We start from the raw sequence: 21,132 nt of genomic DNA on the forward strand, positions 1-21,132 counted from the left end.
ATGGCCGTCATGTTGGGGCAACGTCGGAGGGCACACGCGCCCGCGAGCCATGCCGCTAGCCATGATGACCATGAAAAACCAAAAGCATGGGTCTCTTAATCTTTTATGGGTATGGGGCTCTGCTCTGCCGTCCTTCGGGCCGCTGGGAGCTCCGCTACGATATCGATACTAACATATGGAAACGCTAGATACAGCTTTAAGAAATTTTTATAACCATGGTGTCATTGACAATTATGGTGAAGACTAAATTATAAACTAAGAGTTAATTGCTAAATTATGTTTAAAAGTTAAAACAAAAGCCTTATAGATTCTTTCGCAATCGGTGAGGAACATATATCCAGATACTTTTCGTTAAGTTTTGTTCTCCGAGGGCAAAATTACTACGAAGATTTTCAGATTACTCAACGATCCCAAAGATTCCAAAACTTGATCCGAAGGTTCCCAAAGTGACCCGAAAACTTACAGCAAAGGTTCGGATCACGGTCTAATTAAATATTTCCGGCAACCGCCCGTAGATTGCCGAAAAAGTAAGTAAGAATTCAATTTTTTCCGATGGCATAATTTTTTTTTAATTGGATATTTTCTTTCTTCTATTTATTTATTTTCTTCAATGTTTTAATTTAATTGTTGTGTGAATTTTTATAAAAAGTGCAAAAAATAAAAATCTGAATCTGAAACAGTGCTTTCTGCAAGCGACCAACTACTAACACACCGAAACAACAATCGAATTACAGCGAAATCCGTGAAAATTGACTCCACATCTGTTTGAGTTGTTTTTGTTTTGTGTGTGAAGTGAAGGCAAGTGTGAACGTTCCCACGATAGACAAAATATCAATCTTGGCAATAAAGGAAACCCCGCTTAATTTAGCCGGCAAGTATCCGGTCTAAACCAAATCACTCTATCCTTTAAATTTAAAAACGAGAAAAAGAACAAGACTCCGTTCGTTTTTTAAGCAGTCTGTATGAATCAAATAAAATCTCGCCGAAGTACTATTCACCTTGGAAACTCATTACCATGTTGTATTTTCGAAAATAAAATCAAACTTTCTCATCTACCGTCCGTCGCAGTGAAACCATACCACTCAAAGTTTTCAAGAAATGCGGAATCGGATTTAAACGAAAATAGTGGCGGATTTACCGATTTAGCCAAAAAAATAGCACGGATCGGCGGATTTGCGTATCCTATTCATCCCTCAGCTCCCATATGGCTTTAAACGAAACAATAGTTAATATTGACCCCTACCTTGAATTGCAGTTAGTCAGTTTATCTTGATATTTCAAGCTTGGAGGGAGGTCTTCCTGGTTTTCTTCAGAGCTCTCTTCTACACTGAGTGAGCTGATAATCGACTGTGCTTAATATAAGCCTTTCTCGCCAATTATCGTAGTATGAAGCGGAAATTTGGGTTTAATCAGTCAACATCAGCCGCAATACTCGGCAAATTAGCTGAGAGAGAAATGTTTGCCCCTTAGTTTAGCTCAAGATTACAAATTTTAAGTTCATTTTTTGAAGTACCGAAAAAAAGATGAAGCTTAATCGGCAAAAAGTTATTATTATTGCAAAAAAGAAATATTATTTTTTGGCTGAAGTATTTTTAGTAATTAAATCAACTTTTAATTTCTATAAGTTATAAGTAAAATTGTCTCAGAATAGCTACTCGCCGTGTTTAAATGTTTGTTTTACCGTGCCATTATTTACTATGCGTTTGAAGCCTAGTTTGACATTAACTAGTGCTTTTTCTTAAAAGACAAAAAGTCTTGGAATTAAACTAAGAGATGTCAAACATTCTTACATTTGGAGTGGATCAGCGCAAACTCATTTTCGTGAAACAATTCAATAAAAAAGGTTTTTGGTGACCATTTTCGCGAATGTTACTGTGAAAATTTTGTTTTTAGTGCTCTGTTAATGTGATATTGTGAGTAAGAAAAGAACATCACATTTCGCAATTCACAAGTTAACAAATTAAGTACACTTTCTTACTTCCTGAGATTTGAAATCAATTATAGTTGATCGTGGCGATGTCATAGCCCTGTTAGAGATTCTCATTTCACTGATTTTCAATTAGTACCAAGGAGAATAATATTGTGTTATAAAATTAAGAGTGTAATGCGGAAATGAACGCAGCATTTATCCACTTTGTAGGTAACAGCCAAGTTTTAAAGTTATAATTATGAAATTTTATTAAGTTTTTATGAAACATCTGAAAAAAGTTACAAGATTTCATCGAATTCTTTTGAATATCTTTGAAATTAAAAACTTTGTTACAGCTTTAATTAGTTCCCTATTTAAAGTTTGTTCCAAAGCAGTCAATCTTCTGATAAGGAAATTAGATGTCGACAATTTGCTGTGAGATTATGTAATTATAAGCTAAAACAATCCAAGGAAAAGATTGTGTAATCGTGAAAAAACATTTACACCTGTATCCTAACAAAGAAATTTAATTGTTTTCCGAAAACAAGAACTAGACATGTTTGTTGCTTAAAATAACTGAAGAGTAGATTTTTTATAGTTATTTCCAAGTTAATTGCATCTTTTCCAAAATATGTAATATGATATATAATCGTCCTTCTCTTCGAAAGACTTGTAGAGTTGAATAAAGGGAATATTATTTATAGTTTTATTTTGGATCAGAACGTAAATGATTGCTGGTTTGTCGAATGTTGACATAGTTTAATGAAAAGCTTAACTTTTCTTTAGTGAAATGTAATCTCGAACTTTCTTTGTTAGGGAAATAATAATTGCTGTTTTTTTCGGCAACTGAAAGAGATCAAAATGTCCTTGAGTACAGAAAAGGCCAACACCTCAGAAAATTCGGGTAATAACTGATAAGATTTCGTTCCCAACATATTTCTTGGACTTGACTGAAGTCCAGCCAAAAAGCCGAGCAGATCGAACTGTTTTAGTTAAATGACAAAAAAGCAAACGACACTCCGAGACTTTTCGGTTTGATATTCTCACAGCCGGTAGTGTATGGTTTGTGACCACTATTTTGTGTTTGGATATTCTCTTTTTATACTTCTAGTTCAGTTGAAGCTATGAGACGGATGACCTCTCATGTAAAATGTAATGAAACGGTAAAGAGCTAACAACTCATGTGGAAAAAAACTTGTGTTGAGATTTATACTTACTTTCCCGGTGTTACATCGATCGATCGCTGATATTTATTCCCCCTCCTTGCATAGTTTCAATGCTCAGACTGACTGGCAATTTGGTTCTACCTTAAACTGGGTAATTTGCTACGTGCTTTACAAACTGGAGATACAGTCAAAAATAACTTTTCCCACTTTGAAGGGAATTTTTTTCGAACGAGGCCAAATGCATGTGTGACCTGACACGCTCACTGGGCACAAATGGAAGAGGAATTAAAACGTTCCCGAGCATCGGAGGATGGGAAAGGGTATCTGGTATCTCCGTGATGGTTTTTGAAGACCATCGTTTTTTGTTTGATTGTTAAGCGGAGTAGTTCCAACGCTATGGTATGCCACTTTTATATTAAAAACAATAAGTCTCGGAATTTTCTGGGTTCTAATATTTCGGCTTTCTGTTTATGTAAGTAACGGAGGAAGGCTGAAGCAACAACGATCCGAAGAATGGTCGAGTGAACAGCCTAAGATATGTGCATAAGCACATGAAAGTCATGAAAGGTGGTCTGAACAAACAGGCCAAGCAGACGAATGTCGAAAGTGCAGAAAGTTATCCACGAGACTGACTGACTAGAGGCATTTAACTAGATGGTAAAGAAAAATCATAATATATTTATGTTTGTGTAAGTAACAGACGCAATCTGTACCAACGGCAAACTGAATGAACGAAAGAATGAACCAGCACCTTTTACTGATTCACAGTTACAGTTCTTATTCATTGGGTGCATCTTGAGAGCTCTTTTACACGATTAAGCAAGGTTTAAGCGGATTTTAAAAGTCTTAAAACGGCATATAGTTGCACTCGCAGTTACAGGGCTGGCAACGGGTAATCCCGAGCTTTGGATCCCGAGCGTGCAGGTGAAACGGGAATGATAAACTCGTGCAACCAGTCAAAACACAGCGATTCACTTCATCGGAGTGCCATATTTTACCACGAAACGAAAAAGATAAAAAAGATACATGCTTAAAAAGTTTACTATGATACCAATAGAAATCAGAAAATTTCATTTCGAATAAAGCTTCCGAAGATTTTCACGACCACATTGCGTCCAAAGTTTAAATGTCTATGACTTCTTTACAATTGGATACATCTTCAATAGGCTAACAGATAAACGAACTAAATTGTAAAACAGTCCATATTTCTGCGTAACATGCGTGGTCTCCGTCAGACGCCATCTCGAAGCTAGACAGAAGTCAATCAGGAGCGGTTAGTCAAAGCGAGACGAAGACAGACAAAGTGAAACGCTGCTTTCGTTGGGCCAATTTTGTGGCGCAGCCAATACTTTTTCACGCGACCCACGTTAACCAAGACTGTTAACAGCCCTGTATATTTTTCTTTGATCGTTGAACGCGGGAATAGAATCGCTAGGCGCTTAGTTTCTTTCGCTTGTTTCCCTCTTTCCGCCTCTCGTGCTTCGTGCAATCGTGCTCGCTGTTTGTTTAGTTTTCTTTTGTGTTAAAAAAAGGGAGGCTGTTAACAGTGTATAGGTAGCCAGAATATAAGAGGTCTGGATCCGCCACTGCACTCTAACATAAAATTATCCCAGTCTCTGTTATTGGTATACGATATTAATTCTATGTTTGTATGAAACAGCTTTTAACAAAATTGAACAACTACTTTCAGAAGCTTGGAAAAACAAGCGGTAAACATCACAAGAATGATTCAATACAATATACAATACGGTATATTGTATTGTACTATAGTTATTGTTTTCCAGTACATCTATTGTATTATGTCCTTTACATCAATTTATTTACACTGAAATAAATCGGGTAAATCTTGACCTTGATCGTTTCTCGTGCCCCTAATTACTGCGTTAGTAAACTGCAAAATGAAAACTGAATATGATCGTAAATAGTGAATATCTATATTGATATTCATCATAGCATGAAGCGACTGAGATAAATATTTCTGTTATTCGGTTCATCATCGATCCTTTTCGCGCCATTGGACGCATAAGGCCTCTACAGTCTCTCTCCAGCGGGAGCGGTCTTGTGCCGCCTTCCGGATCCCATTCCAGGTCAGGTGCAGGGACTTACACTGTAAGTTCTTTCTCGGCCGACCTTCGCCAAGTTGTTCTAGGCCTTCCCCGTGCTCGCTTTCCCTCTGGTGTCCAGAATAAACCTTCTTTAGCCACATCCCCCGAGTCTTTCCTCAACACATGCCCAATCCATCTCCATTTCCTGCGGGTTAAGCTCACCATGATGTGTTATTCGGTTGCAGGGATGTTTATCCATCGTCAATGAGTCTCCTTAGTAAACATCACTTATTCATGGTCCCTGGCGTAAGTGGACACCTCTCCTAAATGGACACATTTTCTGGTCCTAATAGTGTCTGTTTATAGGAGCTTCAACTATAAATTGCAAAGCAATGGTTGATCCATCGATTGTGGTTCTAGGCCTTTTCAAAGTCAAAGGAAACAATATTACAGTCCTGAACAAACGGTTTCAGTTCAGCAACTGTTGTTGTACGGACAGAAAAACGTTTGGCGTGTTTTTTGTAAGCGCCCGGGAGCGGTCTTTCCGCGAACTACATACGACGGGATCTTTAGCTTCGGCTGTGAACTTCAGCGGAGCTTTCAAGTCGACGCAAGAATCGTCGCAGAAAATCCGACGTCGACTAAACAATAGCGATTACATGATTTTGATACAAATATGTTCTAACTTGAGGGGAGGGGTACGTTTACGTATCTCCCCGAGCCCTTCCCAAAATCGATTATGCTCTCAACGGCGATAGGTCTCCGTTTCATCTTACTTCCGGCTTACACCAAGAGCATCATGGGTATTTCAATTCTTCTCGCTCCTTATCAGTTGCTTCTGTCGTCAAAAGTCAACACAGTCAGTTGGAGGATTTAGATAAGGACTGCTCTAAGTTATAGTGCTGCAGAAAAACAAACTATGCTACTTCAACAAGTCGAGCTGAGTGACTTGAACACTGGCGATCAAATTGCTGTCCGTGGAGATATAAAAGAGCTAAGTTCCTGGCTTCTTCTTGTCACGGTTCACACTGGCGGTACGTACCTTCACCATGGTATTTTCGACAAAGAAAAAATGAGTGTTATTGAATTTCACGGGGAAACCAAGGAAAATGCCAAGCCAAAACGTCGCCCCTTCCTGCAGTTTTTCCGTGGGCATAGTAAGCTTTACCGTGTAGTATACGAAGAGGGCAAGTGCTTTACCGTGGATGAAACAATGCGGCGGGCGAATGAAGCAGTAGAAAATGGAAACTCTTGGCCATCGTATAGTTTGATCTTGAATAACTGCGAGACGTTTGCCACTTTTCTGAAGACTGGTTGGGCATTATCACGACAAGCTCTCTTAGCGTTGATAGCCGCCTAGGAATTGCTTAAGGACCCAGTTCCTGTAGTATTAGCGGCCGGTTCATTGGGAGCCAGCGGAGCCAGCGGAGCCAGCGGAGCCAGCGGAGCCAGCGGAACCGACGAATAAAGAAGCCTGCATCTCTTGACATCTAAACCGTTATCGTAACTTAGAAAAAAGGGTTTGTCTGAATTTTTATTTAATGTTTACAGAATGACTGAAAGTTGTAATATGCAAGCTCTTGTGTTTTCTTTAACGACTCAGTTTCAATGCACGGACAAGAAAATACACTTACTAGATTCGGTATTTCTCTTTCATAATACTGAATAAATAACCAGTTGAATGGTGTATGTCGTAACCCTTGGTAAATAATTTATCATTTTAGTCTCGAAAAAGCGGTATTCACCTATTTTTCTGCTTCTGTAATTTAACGCCTAGTTGCACCAAAAGGTGCACCTGTAGCCTGCGGATACAGCCGCCTCGCAGGCTAGTGCACCTGTCGTGCCAATGTGTATAATTCTGCCAATTCTTTCAAAATTTTGATTGCGTTTTTAGTTGTTGAAAGAATATGAAACAATCCCGAACTTTCTAGTACGGTTAGTACAAATAAAGAAACTTTGTAACTGAATTACAGACTGCAAATAAATCGTGTTGAAAACTAGTCCTGTGTAAAAATTAGATATACTGATGTCCCGTTGTTGCACATCCAGCGCCGCAATACGAGCGAGTTGAAAACCTAATATTGTCGCCAAGCGAGTCGAAAAGCTAATTGTCTGACAACCCCCAAGTCAAAACCGTGCATGTTATCAAAGCAATCTATTATTTAAGTTACAAAAGTTTGTATGGAAGTGTATCAAATATATTCTTGGAGTTAGAAATTTAAAAGATTTGTCTATACAACCTGCTGGGTATAAATTTTACATTTACCAGTACAGTTTATATTTTCTCGTTCACCACAGCGGGTCAGATATTTTTAAACTTTTGACTCCGCTTTAGCTGTTGTAAGAATAATAACAATCTCGATTTTTTTAGTAGAACTGTTAGTATAAACAAAGCGACTGTAACAAATTGCAATTGCAGAAGAATAAACCGTGTTGAAGGCCAGTCACGATGATAATGATGATGATGAGGATGATGATGATTATGATGAGTTCTGTGAAAAATAATATTTTTTCTGTTAAAATTCTAGTGATTGGAGATCTAGTGCCGCAATTAATCTCCTTCGCAGCCGTTATTTGGGATGTCACGCAACGCTCCACCCAATAAGCACCACATAAGAAAGCATTGCATGTCGTTTCTTTAGAAGATTTTGATAAAACATATGTTACCTTAGGGGGTACGTTTAGGTACCCCGCGAGCCCTTTCTACTAGAGCCAAAATCGATTATGCTCTCAACCGTTTATATTGGCCTCGCTTTCATGTTACTTCCGGCTTACACTCAAAGTATCATAGGTCTTTCAAACCTTCTCTCTCCCAGTTGCCCTTGTCGTCTTTGTCATTGAAAGTCAACACAGTCAGTTAGAGAATTTTAATCGATCGAATTACCTCAAATCAGTGCAGCAGAGAGAAACTAAATATGCAACTTGAAGACGTCGAGCTGAGTGACTTGAACAATGGCGATCAAATTGCTGTCTGCGGAAATGTTAAAAATCTAAGTCCCTGGTTTCTTCTTGTCACGGCTCATACTGACGGTACCTACCTGCACCATGGTATTTTCTTAAAAGAAACATGGAGCGTTGTTGAATTTCAAGGGGAAACCAAGGAAAACGCCAGGCCAAAAATTCGCCCCTTCCGGCAGTTTTACAATGGTAATGTCGATGGTAAGATTTACCGTGTAGTATACAAAGAGGGCGAGTGCTTACCGGTGGATGAAACAATACGGCGGGCGAAAGAAGCAGTAGAAAAAGGAAACACTTGGCCATCGTACAATTTGATCCTGAATAATTGCGAGACTTTTGCCACTCTTTTGAAGACTGGCGAAGCAGTATCGCTACAGGCTCTGATGGCTTTGGAAAACACGTCGACATTGGGATTGGTCGTATGTTCTGTCACGGCCGCATCATCTTTCGGATCAGGTTCATTTGGACCAGTTGCAGGTTCTGTTGCGGCCGCATCATCCGTCGGATCAGGTTCCTTGGGACCAGTCGCAGGTTCTGTAAATGCCGCATCATCCGTCGGATCAGGTTCCTTGGGACCGGTCGCAGGTTCTGTAAATGCCGCATCATCCGTCGGATCAGGTTCCTTGGGACCAGTCGCAGGTTCTGTAAATGCCGCATCATCCGTCGGATCAGGTTCCTTGGGACCAGTCGCAGGTTCTGTAAATGCCGCATCATCCGTCGGATCAGGTTCCTTGGGACCGGTCGCAGGTTCTGTAAATGCCGCATCATCCGTCGGATCAGGTTCCTTGGGACCAGTCGCAGGTTCTGTAAATGCCGCATCATCCGTCGGATCAGGTTCCTTGGGACCGGTCGCAGGTTCTGTAAATGCCGCATCATCCGTCGGATCAGGTTCCTTGGGACCGGTCGCAGGTTCTGTAAATGCCGCATCATCCGTCGGATCAGGTTCCTTGGGACCAGTCGCAGGTTCTGTAAATGCCGCATCATCCGTCGGATCAGGTTCCTTGGGACCAGTCGCAGGTTCTGTAAATGCTGCATCATGTTTCGGATCAGGTTCCTTGGGACCAGTCGCAGGTTCTGTTGCGGCCGCATCATGTTTCGGATCAGGTTCCTTGGGACCAGTCGCAGGTTCTGTTGCGGCCGCATCATGTTTCGGATCAGGTTCCTTGGGACCGGTCGCAGGTTTTGTAAATGCTGCATCATGTTTCGGATCAGGTTCCTTGGTGCCGGTCGCAGGTTCTGTCGCGGCTGCATCATGTTTCGGATCAGATTCCTTGGTGCCGGTCGCAGGTTCTGTAAATGCTGCATCATGTTTCAGATCAGATTCCTTGGTGCTGGTCGCAGGTTCTGTAAATGCTGCAGCATCTTTCGGATTAGGTTCACCGGGACCGGTCGCAGGTTCTGAAATGGCCCCATCATCTTTCGCTGCAAAACTAAAGATGCGACTTGAACAAGTCAAGCTGAGGGACTTGAACACTGGCGATCAAATTGCTGTCCGTGGAGATGTTGACAATTTGAGTCGCTGCCTTCGTCTTGTCACGGCTCAAACTGGCGGAGCCTACCTTCACCATGGTATTTACGTCAAAGAAAAAATGAGTGTTATTGAATTTCACGGGGAAAACAAGGAAGACGCCAGACTAATTGAACGCGACCTTACAGAATTTTTCAGTGGGCATAAAAACCTTTACCGTGTAGTATACGAAGAGGGCGATTGCTTACTGGTGGAAGAAACAATGCAGTGGGCGAATATAGCATTGGCAATGGGAAACACTTGGCCACTGTATGATGTGGTTTTGAACAATTGCGAGACGTTTGCCTTTTTACTGAAGACAGGAAAAGAAGTATCACTACAGGTTCTAAATGCGTGGTTAGAAACTTTGGAATTGCTTTAGACCGCAGCAACCGTAATAGCCCATTCATCGGGATCCAGTAAAGGACATAAAGAAGCCTGCATCTCTTGACTGATCTAAAAGGGCTAAATGACTAGCAGTTATCTGAACTTGGAGAAATGCATTTGTCTGAATTTTTGCATAATGTTTATAGGCTAACTGAAAGTTCTAATATACAAGCTGGCGCGTTTTGTTTCATGACTTAATAGTTTTCATGCATGAACCAGGAAATACACCATTAGATTCGCTGTCTGTCTTTCATAATACTCAATAAATAACCAGTTCAATAGTGTACGTCCTAATCCTTGGTAAATAATGTTACATTACAGTCTCCGTAAAACGTATTCACCTATTTTTGTGCTTCTATGATTCAACGCCTAGTTGCACCTTCTGGTTTACTGTTTTGACCCTCTAACAAAAGGTGCACCTGTCTCAATTGTGTGTAATTCAATTCTTTCAACATTTTGATTATGTTGTTAGCTGTTGAAAGAATATGAAACAATCCCTTTCTAGTACCATTAGTACAAATAAAGAAACTTTGTAACTGAATTGCAGACTGCAAATAAATCGTGTTGAAAACTAGTCCTGTGTAAAGATTAGATATACTGGTGTCCGTTGTTGTAGATCCAGCTCCGCAACATACGAGCGAGTTGAAAACCTAATTGGTAATTGTCGCCAAGCGAGTCGTAAAGCTAATTGTCTGACAACCCCCCAAGTCAAAACCGTTCATGTTATCAAAGCAATCTATTATTTAAGTTACAAGAGTTTGTATGGAAGTGTATCAAATATATTCTTAGAGTTAGAAGAAATTCAAAAGATTTGTCTATACAACCTGCTGGGTATAAATTTTATCATTCACCAGTACAGTTTATATTTTCTCGTTCACCACAGCGGGTCAGATATTTTCAAACTTTTGACTCCGCTTGATTTGCTGTAAGAATAAATAACCATCTCGATTTTTTTAGTAAACAAAGCGACTGTAATAAATTACAATTGCAGAAGAATAAACCGTGTCGAACGCCAGTCATGATGATGATGATGATGATAAGTTCTGTAAAAAATAATATTTTTCTGTGAAAAGTCTAGTAGTTGGAAATCTAGTGTCGCAATCTGGGGTCTCTGAGTGAGTCAAAAAGCTATCGCTAATTATTAATTGTCTGGCCAAGCAAGTCGAAATGCTAATTGTCCGACAGCACCCCACCATGTCCATGGTGTACACGTTACCGAAGCTATCTATTATTAAAGTACGGGAGCGTATCAAATATATTATAGGAGTTAGAAATTCAAAAGATTTGTCAATAAGACCGGTCGGCTTAAAATTTTACAGTTAGCAATTCAGTTTTAATTTTCTCAGTCAGCTTTTTTACTGTTCATCACAGAACTCCTTCGAGGTGCCGCGGGATTGGACACCATCTGTAACAAGAAGAACAGAAGAAGAATAAATAAACACTTTCCATCACTTTTATTGTTATTTCTTCACTTCAGACTTAGTTGCTGCCTGATCCATCGAGTTTTGTTTACATGTATCGATTGGGATATGTATTTCGATGCCAAAGACTAGTCAAGGCGCAGTGTGGAATTTAAGTGTGCGTATATGGGAAGGGGGGTGTTACAGCAAAACACTGATTTGTCCAGACAACGGCGGCACAGCTACGGTAATACGGTGAACGGGCAACAGGTAATGGCAGCGGGTAATCCCGAGCTTTGCAACCCGAGTGGGCAGGGTAACCGAAGAATAAGTTATCAAAACACAGCGCCGGATTTGAACTGAGCAGACTTTTGAATTAGTCCACTTCCAGAAAACGATCGAGAACATCACCTGATTAAAAAGACGTTTCCATGAACTTCCATTCCGAAAAACAAAAGTTCCGAAGATTTTTTAAACAGTCCATATTTTTGGGCGACTTACGCGACCATCTTCATAAGACTCTATCCTCGGAAATTCAAAAGCCGTTGTTCGGGGCGATACGAAGTGAATCCAACGTCGTTACGTTCTTTCGTCGGCCCGAGTTTGCTACTCGGCTTACTTCGTCTTGGCCCTACCAAGTAACCGCTCCCAGGTCTCCGAGGATGTCAAAGGGTCTTTCACGCGTCGTGTCTTCTCAATGGAATATTAAAGAGAGACTGATCTACAGTAGTAACCCTAACAAGAGCCCGTACAAACACTGAGAAACTCAATCGCAAACACGCTGATCTTTTGTGTTTGCGTGTTACCCAGTGTTTGTATGTAAACAGTTTTGCGTTGCCAGTGAAACATGGTTTTCAGTAATCGGGCTTTCGTCTACTATTGGTTTCACATGCATCGTCGCACGAAAATTTACGCCCTTTTTCTCGTGCCATGCACGTAAAGAGAATTAAAGAGAGGGAAAAAATTACTCTGCATGATCGCAGTTTACACTCGAAGCACCCTTACATAATGATTGTTTCTATAACTTATAGATAGTAATTCATGTAGATTCGCAGGAGTTAACTCTGTAGGAGGTGTTCCCAAAAAAATCTACATCACTCTTCTTGGGAGCTGAGATCTGTAAAAACACAAAAATCAAACGAAACCTCACGGTAAACTTCAAAGAATGATTTGTATAATACAAAAAACAATATGGAAAATTGTATTGTACAATAGCTATATTGTTTTCCAGCACATCCATTGTATTATGTACTTAAGATCAGTTCATTTAGTTTATACTTGAAGTAAATACATTGAATAAACTTGACCTTGACAATTTGTCGTGTCCCTAATTACTGCGTTAGTAAACCGCAAAATGAAGACGAAAAATGATCGTATATAGTAATTATAGCCTGAAGCGACTGGGAATATTTCTGCTATTCAGTGACAGAGATGCTAGTCCATCGCCATCTTCCATTCAGTAAAACCTTACTTATGGTCATGGTCCCAGGCAAATACAAACAATACCAAGTTTTTATCCTGGCATAAGCAGACCTCTCCTAAGTGGATACATTTTCTGCTCCTGATAGTGTCCGTTTATGGGAGCTTTAAGAACTGTTAATTGCAAAGCAATGGTTCATCCATCGATTGTGGTTCTAGGCCTCTTCAAAGTCAAAGGAGACAATATTGCAGTCCTGAACAAACGGTTTAAGTTCAGCAACTGTTGTTGCACGGACAGAAAAACGTTTAGCGTGTTTTTTGTAAGCGCCCGGGAGCGGTCTTTCCGCGAACCACATATACACTGCGACGGGGTCTTTAGCTTCGGCTGTGAACTTCAGCGGAGCTTTCAAGTGGACGCAAGAATCTTCGCAAAAAATCCGACGACTTAGTCTGTATGGCAGCGCTACAAATACAGCGAATGGAAAAAGAACTACCCAGAAGAGAAAGCCGTTCACATACATCAAAGACTGATGTGGCTTGCAGTGATTTGTTAGCCAAAATGCTGTGTTATGCCATGAAACAAATTCCAGTGATCCTGGGTCTTGTAGTTCTGTTGGCGTTAATTCTTGCATCATTTGTCCCACATCAACCCTAAAGCAGTATTTTTTCCGTTCGGTGATCTTCTTCCTAATCTTTTTCAAACTTTCGCCAATTTTCTCTGTCAAAACACCAGGTGGAAAGATCAAAGCGAAGTCAATGTCAAATCCGTTCATAGAACGTAGCTCTCTTTGCTCTGGGTTTAGCGATAACAAGTTCTTCTCAGACTCTGAACACAATGCTTTGCTATTCGGACAATGGTGTCGCCTTGTCACACACATCAACACTGGTTTTTCCAAAATGTCGCTCAACTGGTCGAAATCGGCTTCATTCTTCACCGATATCATTTGCTTTCTCGCATCCACAACGGTATTCACTTGACCCATTGAGCAAAAACTGTCGTTGCAAGATAAGACGGTGATTTTCTGTGGGTCGTACTCAATCCAACCGGGTTTAACCTCTGTGTCGAAATAAAAACAACCTTTTAACATTGTGCTTTCTTCATCCCGTTTGATTAAAAAGCGACGAAGACATGTAAGAGGACAAAAAAGAACTGCTTTATCCATTTTCTGACCCTGAAACTAGACACGTTCAAGTGTTGCGTGTACCACCGGCATTTTTAAACACAAGTACCGCTAAAGTAGCTCTGCAAATTGCCTCGACACTTTGGCAATAAACAACATTATGCCAGGCTAAAGTCCAACCAATTAGAATAAAACGTCAAAAACCTTTTGTTTGATGCACAGTACTTGTTTTAACAAACAAGATCTCCTTTGTTCAGCAGGATTTTATGTTCAATTAGTGCTATAATAATGTTATTAACGTGCTTAGCGTATAAGTACGGCTCTTCAGTTGTTTATTGTGTCATTGGTTCAAACTGAAAAACGCCCGGTATAATAATTATATTATAGTGTGTGTGTCTGTATCTTGCAAAACCCTTAAGGCAAAATGAATGGGTTTTTTTTTTTCAGAGAGCTAGGTCCCGCTGGCCAGACAAACTGAGAAATAAGAAAAATTAAGGACCTAACAATACATTGCACCATAGAGGGAAATAATTGCGAAGCCCGGCAAAGTTCTTTGTTGTATGTTCTTGTTCGCTTTTTTAGGGGTTTACAGTACACAAAACCTGACAAAATACAATAGGTGGTTACGTGTGCTCATGCAACTATAAACCAACAGAAACATTGCGATTACGTAATTCATGCACAGTGTTTGAGCGCGAAACAAAAGATATGCACTGTCATGGACCTTCCAACATAAATCGTGGCCGGGAGCCCATGGTCATGGGATCCTGTCGTGGCCTATTTGTTTGCTTCTTTGATGTTTGCCGGGTTTCAAAACCATTTCTCTCTATTAACAATGATTGCACAAAAAAGAGCAAGAACGTTTTATACCACTACCGAGTCAAGGCTCTTATATGCGTCCACTTAAGATTCAAGTCAAGGCGGTCGCTTATGGGAGGTAGATCTGACCATTTTTTCAAAACTTTAATCCATACCCAAATGGATGCATAAATCCTGTTTTGGACCACTGATTGAATTGATCTAGTCATGCACGAATACCCGCACAAAACACATTAAATCAATTTGAAAGAACGTTCGACTGTACGAGATACCTCGCGTGTTGTGATTGGTTCCTTGCCTGTCATCCATCACGCGGGCGGTCCCACATACATAATGTGTCTTGGGCTCACCATCGAGTCTTGTCGGGGACCAAAACAAAGAGAACACCTTTTTTTTAGTCAAACTTCACCAGACCACCCCCTTTCTTATGACGCTGTCGGGTCCAGTTTTTACCGAATGGTAATGAGGTTATGTTATGGGCCGCATTTTCTCACTCGAACACTCACTCACTCACTCACTCACTCACTGGATTCTGATATCAAACCGCAATTAATTCATCATTAAACGAGAAACGTGCTGACAGAAAGGTCCTTTAAACGCATTCAGCACATGTCAATCAGAAACAAATTATTCTTCAACCTCGTTCCAGGGTCTCTCTCTTTCAGGGAACTAAATTGAATTTCACAAAACAAATCGAAAGAGGATCACTTACACTTATCCTCTGGTGATAAAAGAGAATAGAATTCGCTCAACGAAGCCTCAGAGCATAGGCTATCAATGACCCATTCACGTAAGAAAACATTCAAAGAAGCGTTTTAGTGAACACAACATTCATGCACGTTTTTGTTTCGCGTCACATCATCTTCGTGTCACGTCATCCGTTCTTGATCTTTTTGAGTCGTGCAGAAACGCGCATCTTTCTCTCAAATTTTATTCGCTGCCAAAAAAAGTAAACATATTCACAAAACAAATTTACTTAATGCTAAAAAGATTACAAGCGAAAGTAGGAGAATAACAGTTATGTTAGGGAAAATTTCACATTCTTGTAAACTCTCAAGGGATTTTTTTAATTTCTCAAGGGACTGTTTTAATTTCTCAAGGGATTACTTTCAGCTGTGGGTGATCACTTGCGATCTCGTGGAAAAAAACGTGACTTGTCACATTTACAAACGTTATATAACAATTTTAAAAGTGACATGTCAGCTTTCTTATCTCAACGCACGTGTGTCTGAAAGGCGATCTATAAAAAGCGTCATACAAACAATGGATTGCGTAACTAACGCTAAAACACGAATAAATAATCACTAGCACTTACATCGTTTAAAAAGTTACAAACGTCAAAAATAAACCATACCAAAAAACTCGCTCTTTTCAAAGATATTTTTGAAGTTAAAACAAATGCAAGAGATGGGGGCTTCTTTTAGCTTAGGAGCGGTAAAAAATTAGGCCAAATTTGGTCGCTACAAGCGCCATTCTAATTCGTCATCAGCCTAGGTCGTTAGGGGCGTGACCTCTCGTTGACAGCAATGTTGCATGAATCGGCTTTACAACATGCGATCGTATCGACGCAGTTCGAGTGGAATTTCAGTCAAAGACAGCAAAATTTTTTCGTATTTCATCTTCAAATATAATTCGAAAGCATTCACTGTATATATGGCTTTTTTTTAATCTTTCTTAAGCCCACGAAGAAGCTGTCTTGAAATCCGACCCTCGCAGAGCCTAGACAAAACGTAGCTTGAGTGTATCGATTTGTTTACGCCGCAGTAATATGCGCAATGTTTTCTCCGACAGTATTAGGAAATATCCGTACTTTTTTTCGTGCTTTTTCGTTATTTTGTTGTTTTCATTTGCTAATTTCGACTGCCTCGAAAGGTCCTTGCAATTTTAAAGTATAGAATTGTCAGATCTTGGTGAAATTTGCACTGTTTATTTGTGTAATGTTGAGGAATATGTGTATAAATACCCGGCGCGGACGAGCCATTTTTGACAAAATTATATGGCTGCATTTCCTCCGCGGAGATAGGAAATTGTTAAAATAAACTACAAAGCAACTGTAATGATAAGTTCGAAGAACAATGCACAGGACAAACCTTCGACTCATACTTCATGCAAAAAAGTCGGTATCTCGAAGAGACTTTGATTCTTTTTTTTGAGTCGAGCAGATACACGAAGTGTTCGGGCGTATCTTTTCTCTCAACTTTTTTTCCGCTGCTCAAAAATAACGCTATACGTGCTGACAAAAAAGTAAACATATTCACAAAACAAATTTACTTAATGCTTAAAAGGATCAAAGGTAATACGGCTAACCGGTAAATATTTTGGTTGTGAAAACTGAATAGCGCTACGACCCCTGCGAGCACGAGCCATCAATGACGCAACTCACGTGGAAAAATAAAGCAAAGTGAGATTGCTTTACTTTATTGGACACTTATTTAGAAAAAATGCAGAGGTCGGCACTTCATTCATCGAATTACCATGAGGTTGCTCGAAGGGCCTTTGATTACTTTACTTTACTTCCATTTACTTTAATTATTATTACTTTACTGTTAATTTTTTCACTTTACGTAACGTTACGTTACTTTACTTTACTGTACTTTACATTTAATTAATTACTTTACTTTATTTTACTTTACTTTACTTTATTACTTTACTTTATTAGTTTGACAATCAAAAGTTAACATTTGCAATGTTAATTTTCTTATTCTTCCATGTTGCAAATGCCGTTTTCTGGAGCAGAGTTATGAACAACAACAACAACAACCATAAAAATAAAAAACACACTGCGGTGACAAACATGACCATTTTATTTTGCCAAAAAATAAATAGAAAATATTATAGCATAAAATAAATTAACTAAAATAGGCCACGGTTATTAGCTATTAACTGACTAGAAGAATGTCAAAAATTTCCAAATAATGCGCTTTTTCAAATATCTCCAGGTGCCAGTGGGTCTGTTCTCTTCACAGTTCTTTACATGCGTATCTTCATGCGTTCGTTGGCGGGAATTCGAATATGAGCCTGCTAACTTGCAGCGGTTGAGGCTATGAGTGTTCTTTTGGTGGTGATTCATCTTTCTCAACTTTATGGAGTACTGTACGTACGCGCGAAACTCGTGGGTATTTCGTAATTTTTTTGCATATTTAAGCCATTTAAGATATTGGAACCAGGTTGTTCAGAGTAGGAGTTTGAGGGACTCCCTGTGGATGAGGTGTTCTTGTACTTTTGTGGCGACAAGAAGCCTTGCTTTGTCACAAGATTCCTCACAGAGTCTTCGAATTCGTTCTTCTTTCGTAAAAAGTTATTTCTACTCATGGCGCTGGGTCAGTGGATTTAATACTTCAAAGATTGCGAAATCTTCATAGTACCTTTATCAGGTGTATATTTTACAAAAGACTTACGTCTGGACATTATTCAGTCGTCGAGTTTTCGTCGACGTGTACGTATACACATTTCGTTTCAAGGTATTAGTTTCAGCTCAGAACCCTAGGCCTCTGACTTTTAAAACGAGATTGCAGTATTAAAGTACAAGGAAAAATGGCAGATTCTTCTTCAGTTAGCGTGGATCTAAGCGTTATGAAACGGATGGTCAAAGATTTCACTGCTGGAGCGATCGGGGGAACTGCGTGTGTGTTTGCTGGACAACCTTTTGACACTATAAAAGTCAAGATGCAGACTTTTCCTACACTTTTCAAAACTGCGTTTGATTGTGGCGTAAAAACGATTAAACAAGAAGGATTTAAGGGACTGTACGCTGGCACAATTCCTTCGTTAGCTGCAAACATTGCGGAAAACTCTATTCTGTTCTTATTCTATGGTCAATGTTTATCAGTTGTGAAAAAGATTGTGGGGAAGCAAGATGAAAAGGAGTTGAGTATATTGAACAGAGCTTTTGCTGGAAGTGGAGCCGCTGTTTTCTCCTCGTTTGCTTTATGTCCCACGGAATTAGTTAAATGCAGACTTCAAGCTCAACACCAAATGAATATTATGGCTGGGAAGACTGGAATTAAGAGGTACTTACTCATATTTTACTGCTATTTTGATCAGGTTTCAGGTTTCCAGTGGTTGTCGTAAATTTTATGCACATATCATTGGCTCCTGCTGGGGACACTCCCCCCCTACACACACACATTTCCCCCCCCCTCCCACTTCAAGGCCCACCAGGAGGATTGTAAAAAGGATAAACAATCTGTCTGATATTCCTTAGGGGGATTTTTATGAAGTGTAGTCCCTAGATTCTTTAGTCATAAATGACTGCCCAGTGCTTCCCCTTCAAATTTCTTGAATTCCCCCCCAGGGGCAAAGATTCTATACAATTCCCCTGTTTTCCCTACTATATATCCCTGTTTACATCACTGGCTTCCCTGTCAACACCACAGGGAAGCCAGTGATGTATTATTATTATTATTATTATTATTATTATTATTATTATTATTAATATAAACCACAGTTTATTTATACTTTATCTATCAAGAATGTATAAAATAAAAAACGAAATTTGTTAATCACGTTGCGCCACTTAAAATGTGTGTGAAAGAAAAAAGAGTGAACCATTCGGAGCTCAAAGCCAGGATTTAGCAGAAAAATAAAATTTTAAAAATCTATGCTAATTAAGATCAGATATCCAAACCACTGCCATCATTGGTTATGATTTCTTTTCTTTTAGCTTAATGAATGAGATTGAGAATTCTGGATCAATATTACAACACAATAACCATAACACTACTGTACCTCACTTTACAAGTCCAAAAGTCTGAAGGCATTTTAATTTAGAATTACGGATATAAAATTAATATGACCTTCTCTGTGTATTATTATCTTCAGTGGTGTAATGCAAGTGACAATGCAGATTATCCGTCAGGATGGCTTTTTGGGTCTTTTTCGGGGATTGACGCCAACATTGGTTCGTGAGGTACCAGGATACTTCTTCTTCTTTGGAGGCTATGAGCTGAGCCGATACCTACTAACACCAAAGGGGAAAACTGTTGATGAGATTGGTAAGATTCTTTGTGTTTAGTTAGTTAGTTAGTTCTCTCTGCACCATGAGTCGCATAAGGCTGTAACTGTCTCTCGCCAACTAGCCCTGTCTTGCGCTGCGTCCCTGACTTCCGACCAGCTGGACCATCTCTTTTGTCTGGATTCTTTTTTCACCGTCCTTCGCCAAGTGGTTTTAGGTCGTCCCACTTTTCTCTTCCCTTCTTTGTGTTTAATCCTCAACAATTCTCCAAATTTTAGATGAAATAGAAGTTGGTGTGGAAGGTGTACCAGATTTTAGTGTGCAACTTGCAGCGTTTGCAATCAGAGTTGTAAGGATTCTTACGAACTAATGAAAATTGAAAATTGGAGTAGTAAGTGAAGTCGTAAGCTCAAGCAGAAGCTGAAGAACAAACCAATCACAATGCTTGCTCTCAGGCCTTTTGAGTTTTTCTTGTATGCTTGCTACTCCATAAATTAGTTTTGACTGGATACAGTGCTCAACAGATTCATAAGTGGAATCTGCAAACTCTGCTTACAGTTCTGTTGGCTTGATTTTCACTAAATGTTTATGCTTTGAGCATCTGATTATGACTCAGTCTCTGACAATGTCACTAGTTGGGCTTGTAAAAACAAGCCATTAACAACCTTTCCAAGTTAAGACCATTTAAGTCACCATGGCAACCAAAATTTAAGTGCTGGTGACTAAATTGTAACCGAACTCGCCCGCTGGCGACTAAAATTGAGAAGAAGAATTGAAATTGTAAATTAGTGACTAAATTTTTCACTGGCGACCAAACTTGAGCAGTCGGTGGCCAAATGGCCACTAAGGAAAAAATAAACTTGGAGGGTTGTTTAACCAAACCAGTCGACTCGAACCAATTTGATAAGGATTTTTTTCATGTAATTCCTCTCTAGGCCTACCTGTGCGACAGAGAGTAATTTCAGTGTACATTGCTTTTGCAGGTGCTGTGCGGCTTATTTTCTCTGGTGGAATGGCAGGTGTTTCTCTCTGGGTTGCTATATTTCCCGCAGATGTTATCAAGTCTCGTATTCAGGTACTGTAACTTCACATTTATGTTGTCCTTAATACTTCACTTGGGAGGCGTGGTGGCCTAATGGGAAGTGCGCTGGACCCTGTATCAAGCGGTCTGGGTTCTAGCTATGGCTGAGGCACTGCATTGTGTTCTTGGGCAAGACACTTCACTCTCATAGCGCCTCTCTCAACCCAGGTGTACAAATGGGTACGAGCAAATTCACTGCCTTGGGTTGACCCTGCGATGGTCTAGCATCCCATCCAGGGGGGAGTAGAAATACCCTAAGTCACTTTTTAGATTTAAAATTATTTGATAAAAAGTTGACACTGGCTTAAATTATGAACAGGACGTTTCAGCTACTGCTGTAGCCTTCTTCAGCAATATGTAAATAGC

The 21,132-nt window shown here is 39.8% G+C and overlaps 1 protein-coding gene across 1 annotated transcript; it reads left to right on the top strand.

Annotated features, from left to right (window-relative positions):
* Positions 1 to 17,822: 17,822 nt before the first annotated feature.
* Positions 17,823 to 20,967, top strand: LOC144654930 (mitochondrial ornithine transporter 1-like). The gene is made up of 3 exons (XM_078515166.1): positions 17,823 to 18,741; positions 19,553 to 19,725; positions 20,669 to 20,967. Exons 1-3 carry the CDS (start codon positions 18,266 to 18,268, stop codon positions 20,767 to 20,769), a joined length of 750 nt encoding a protein of 249 aa, XP_078371292.1. The 5' UTR covers positions 17,823 to 18,265; the 3' UTR covers positions 20,770 to 20,967.
* The last annotated feature ends 165 nt before the right edge of the window (positions 20,968 to 21,132 follow it).

The sequence above is a fragment of the Oculina patagonica genome, chromosome 5, assembly GCF_052425735.1.
Source record: "Oculina patagonica isolate OP01 chromosome 5, crgOcupat, whole genome shotgun sequence".
In the NCBI taxonomy this organism is placed as follows: Eukaryota; Metazoa; Cnidaria; class Anthozoa; order Scleractinia; family Oculinidae; genus Oculina; species Oculina patagonica.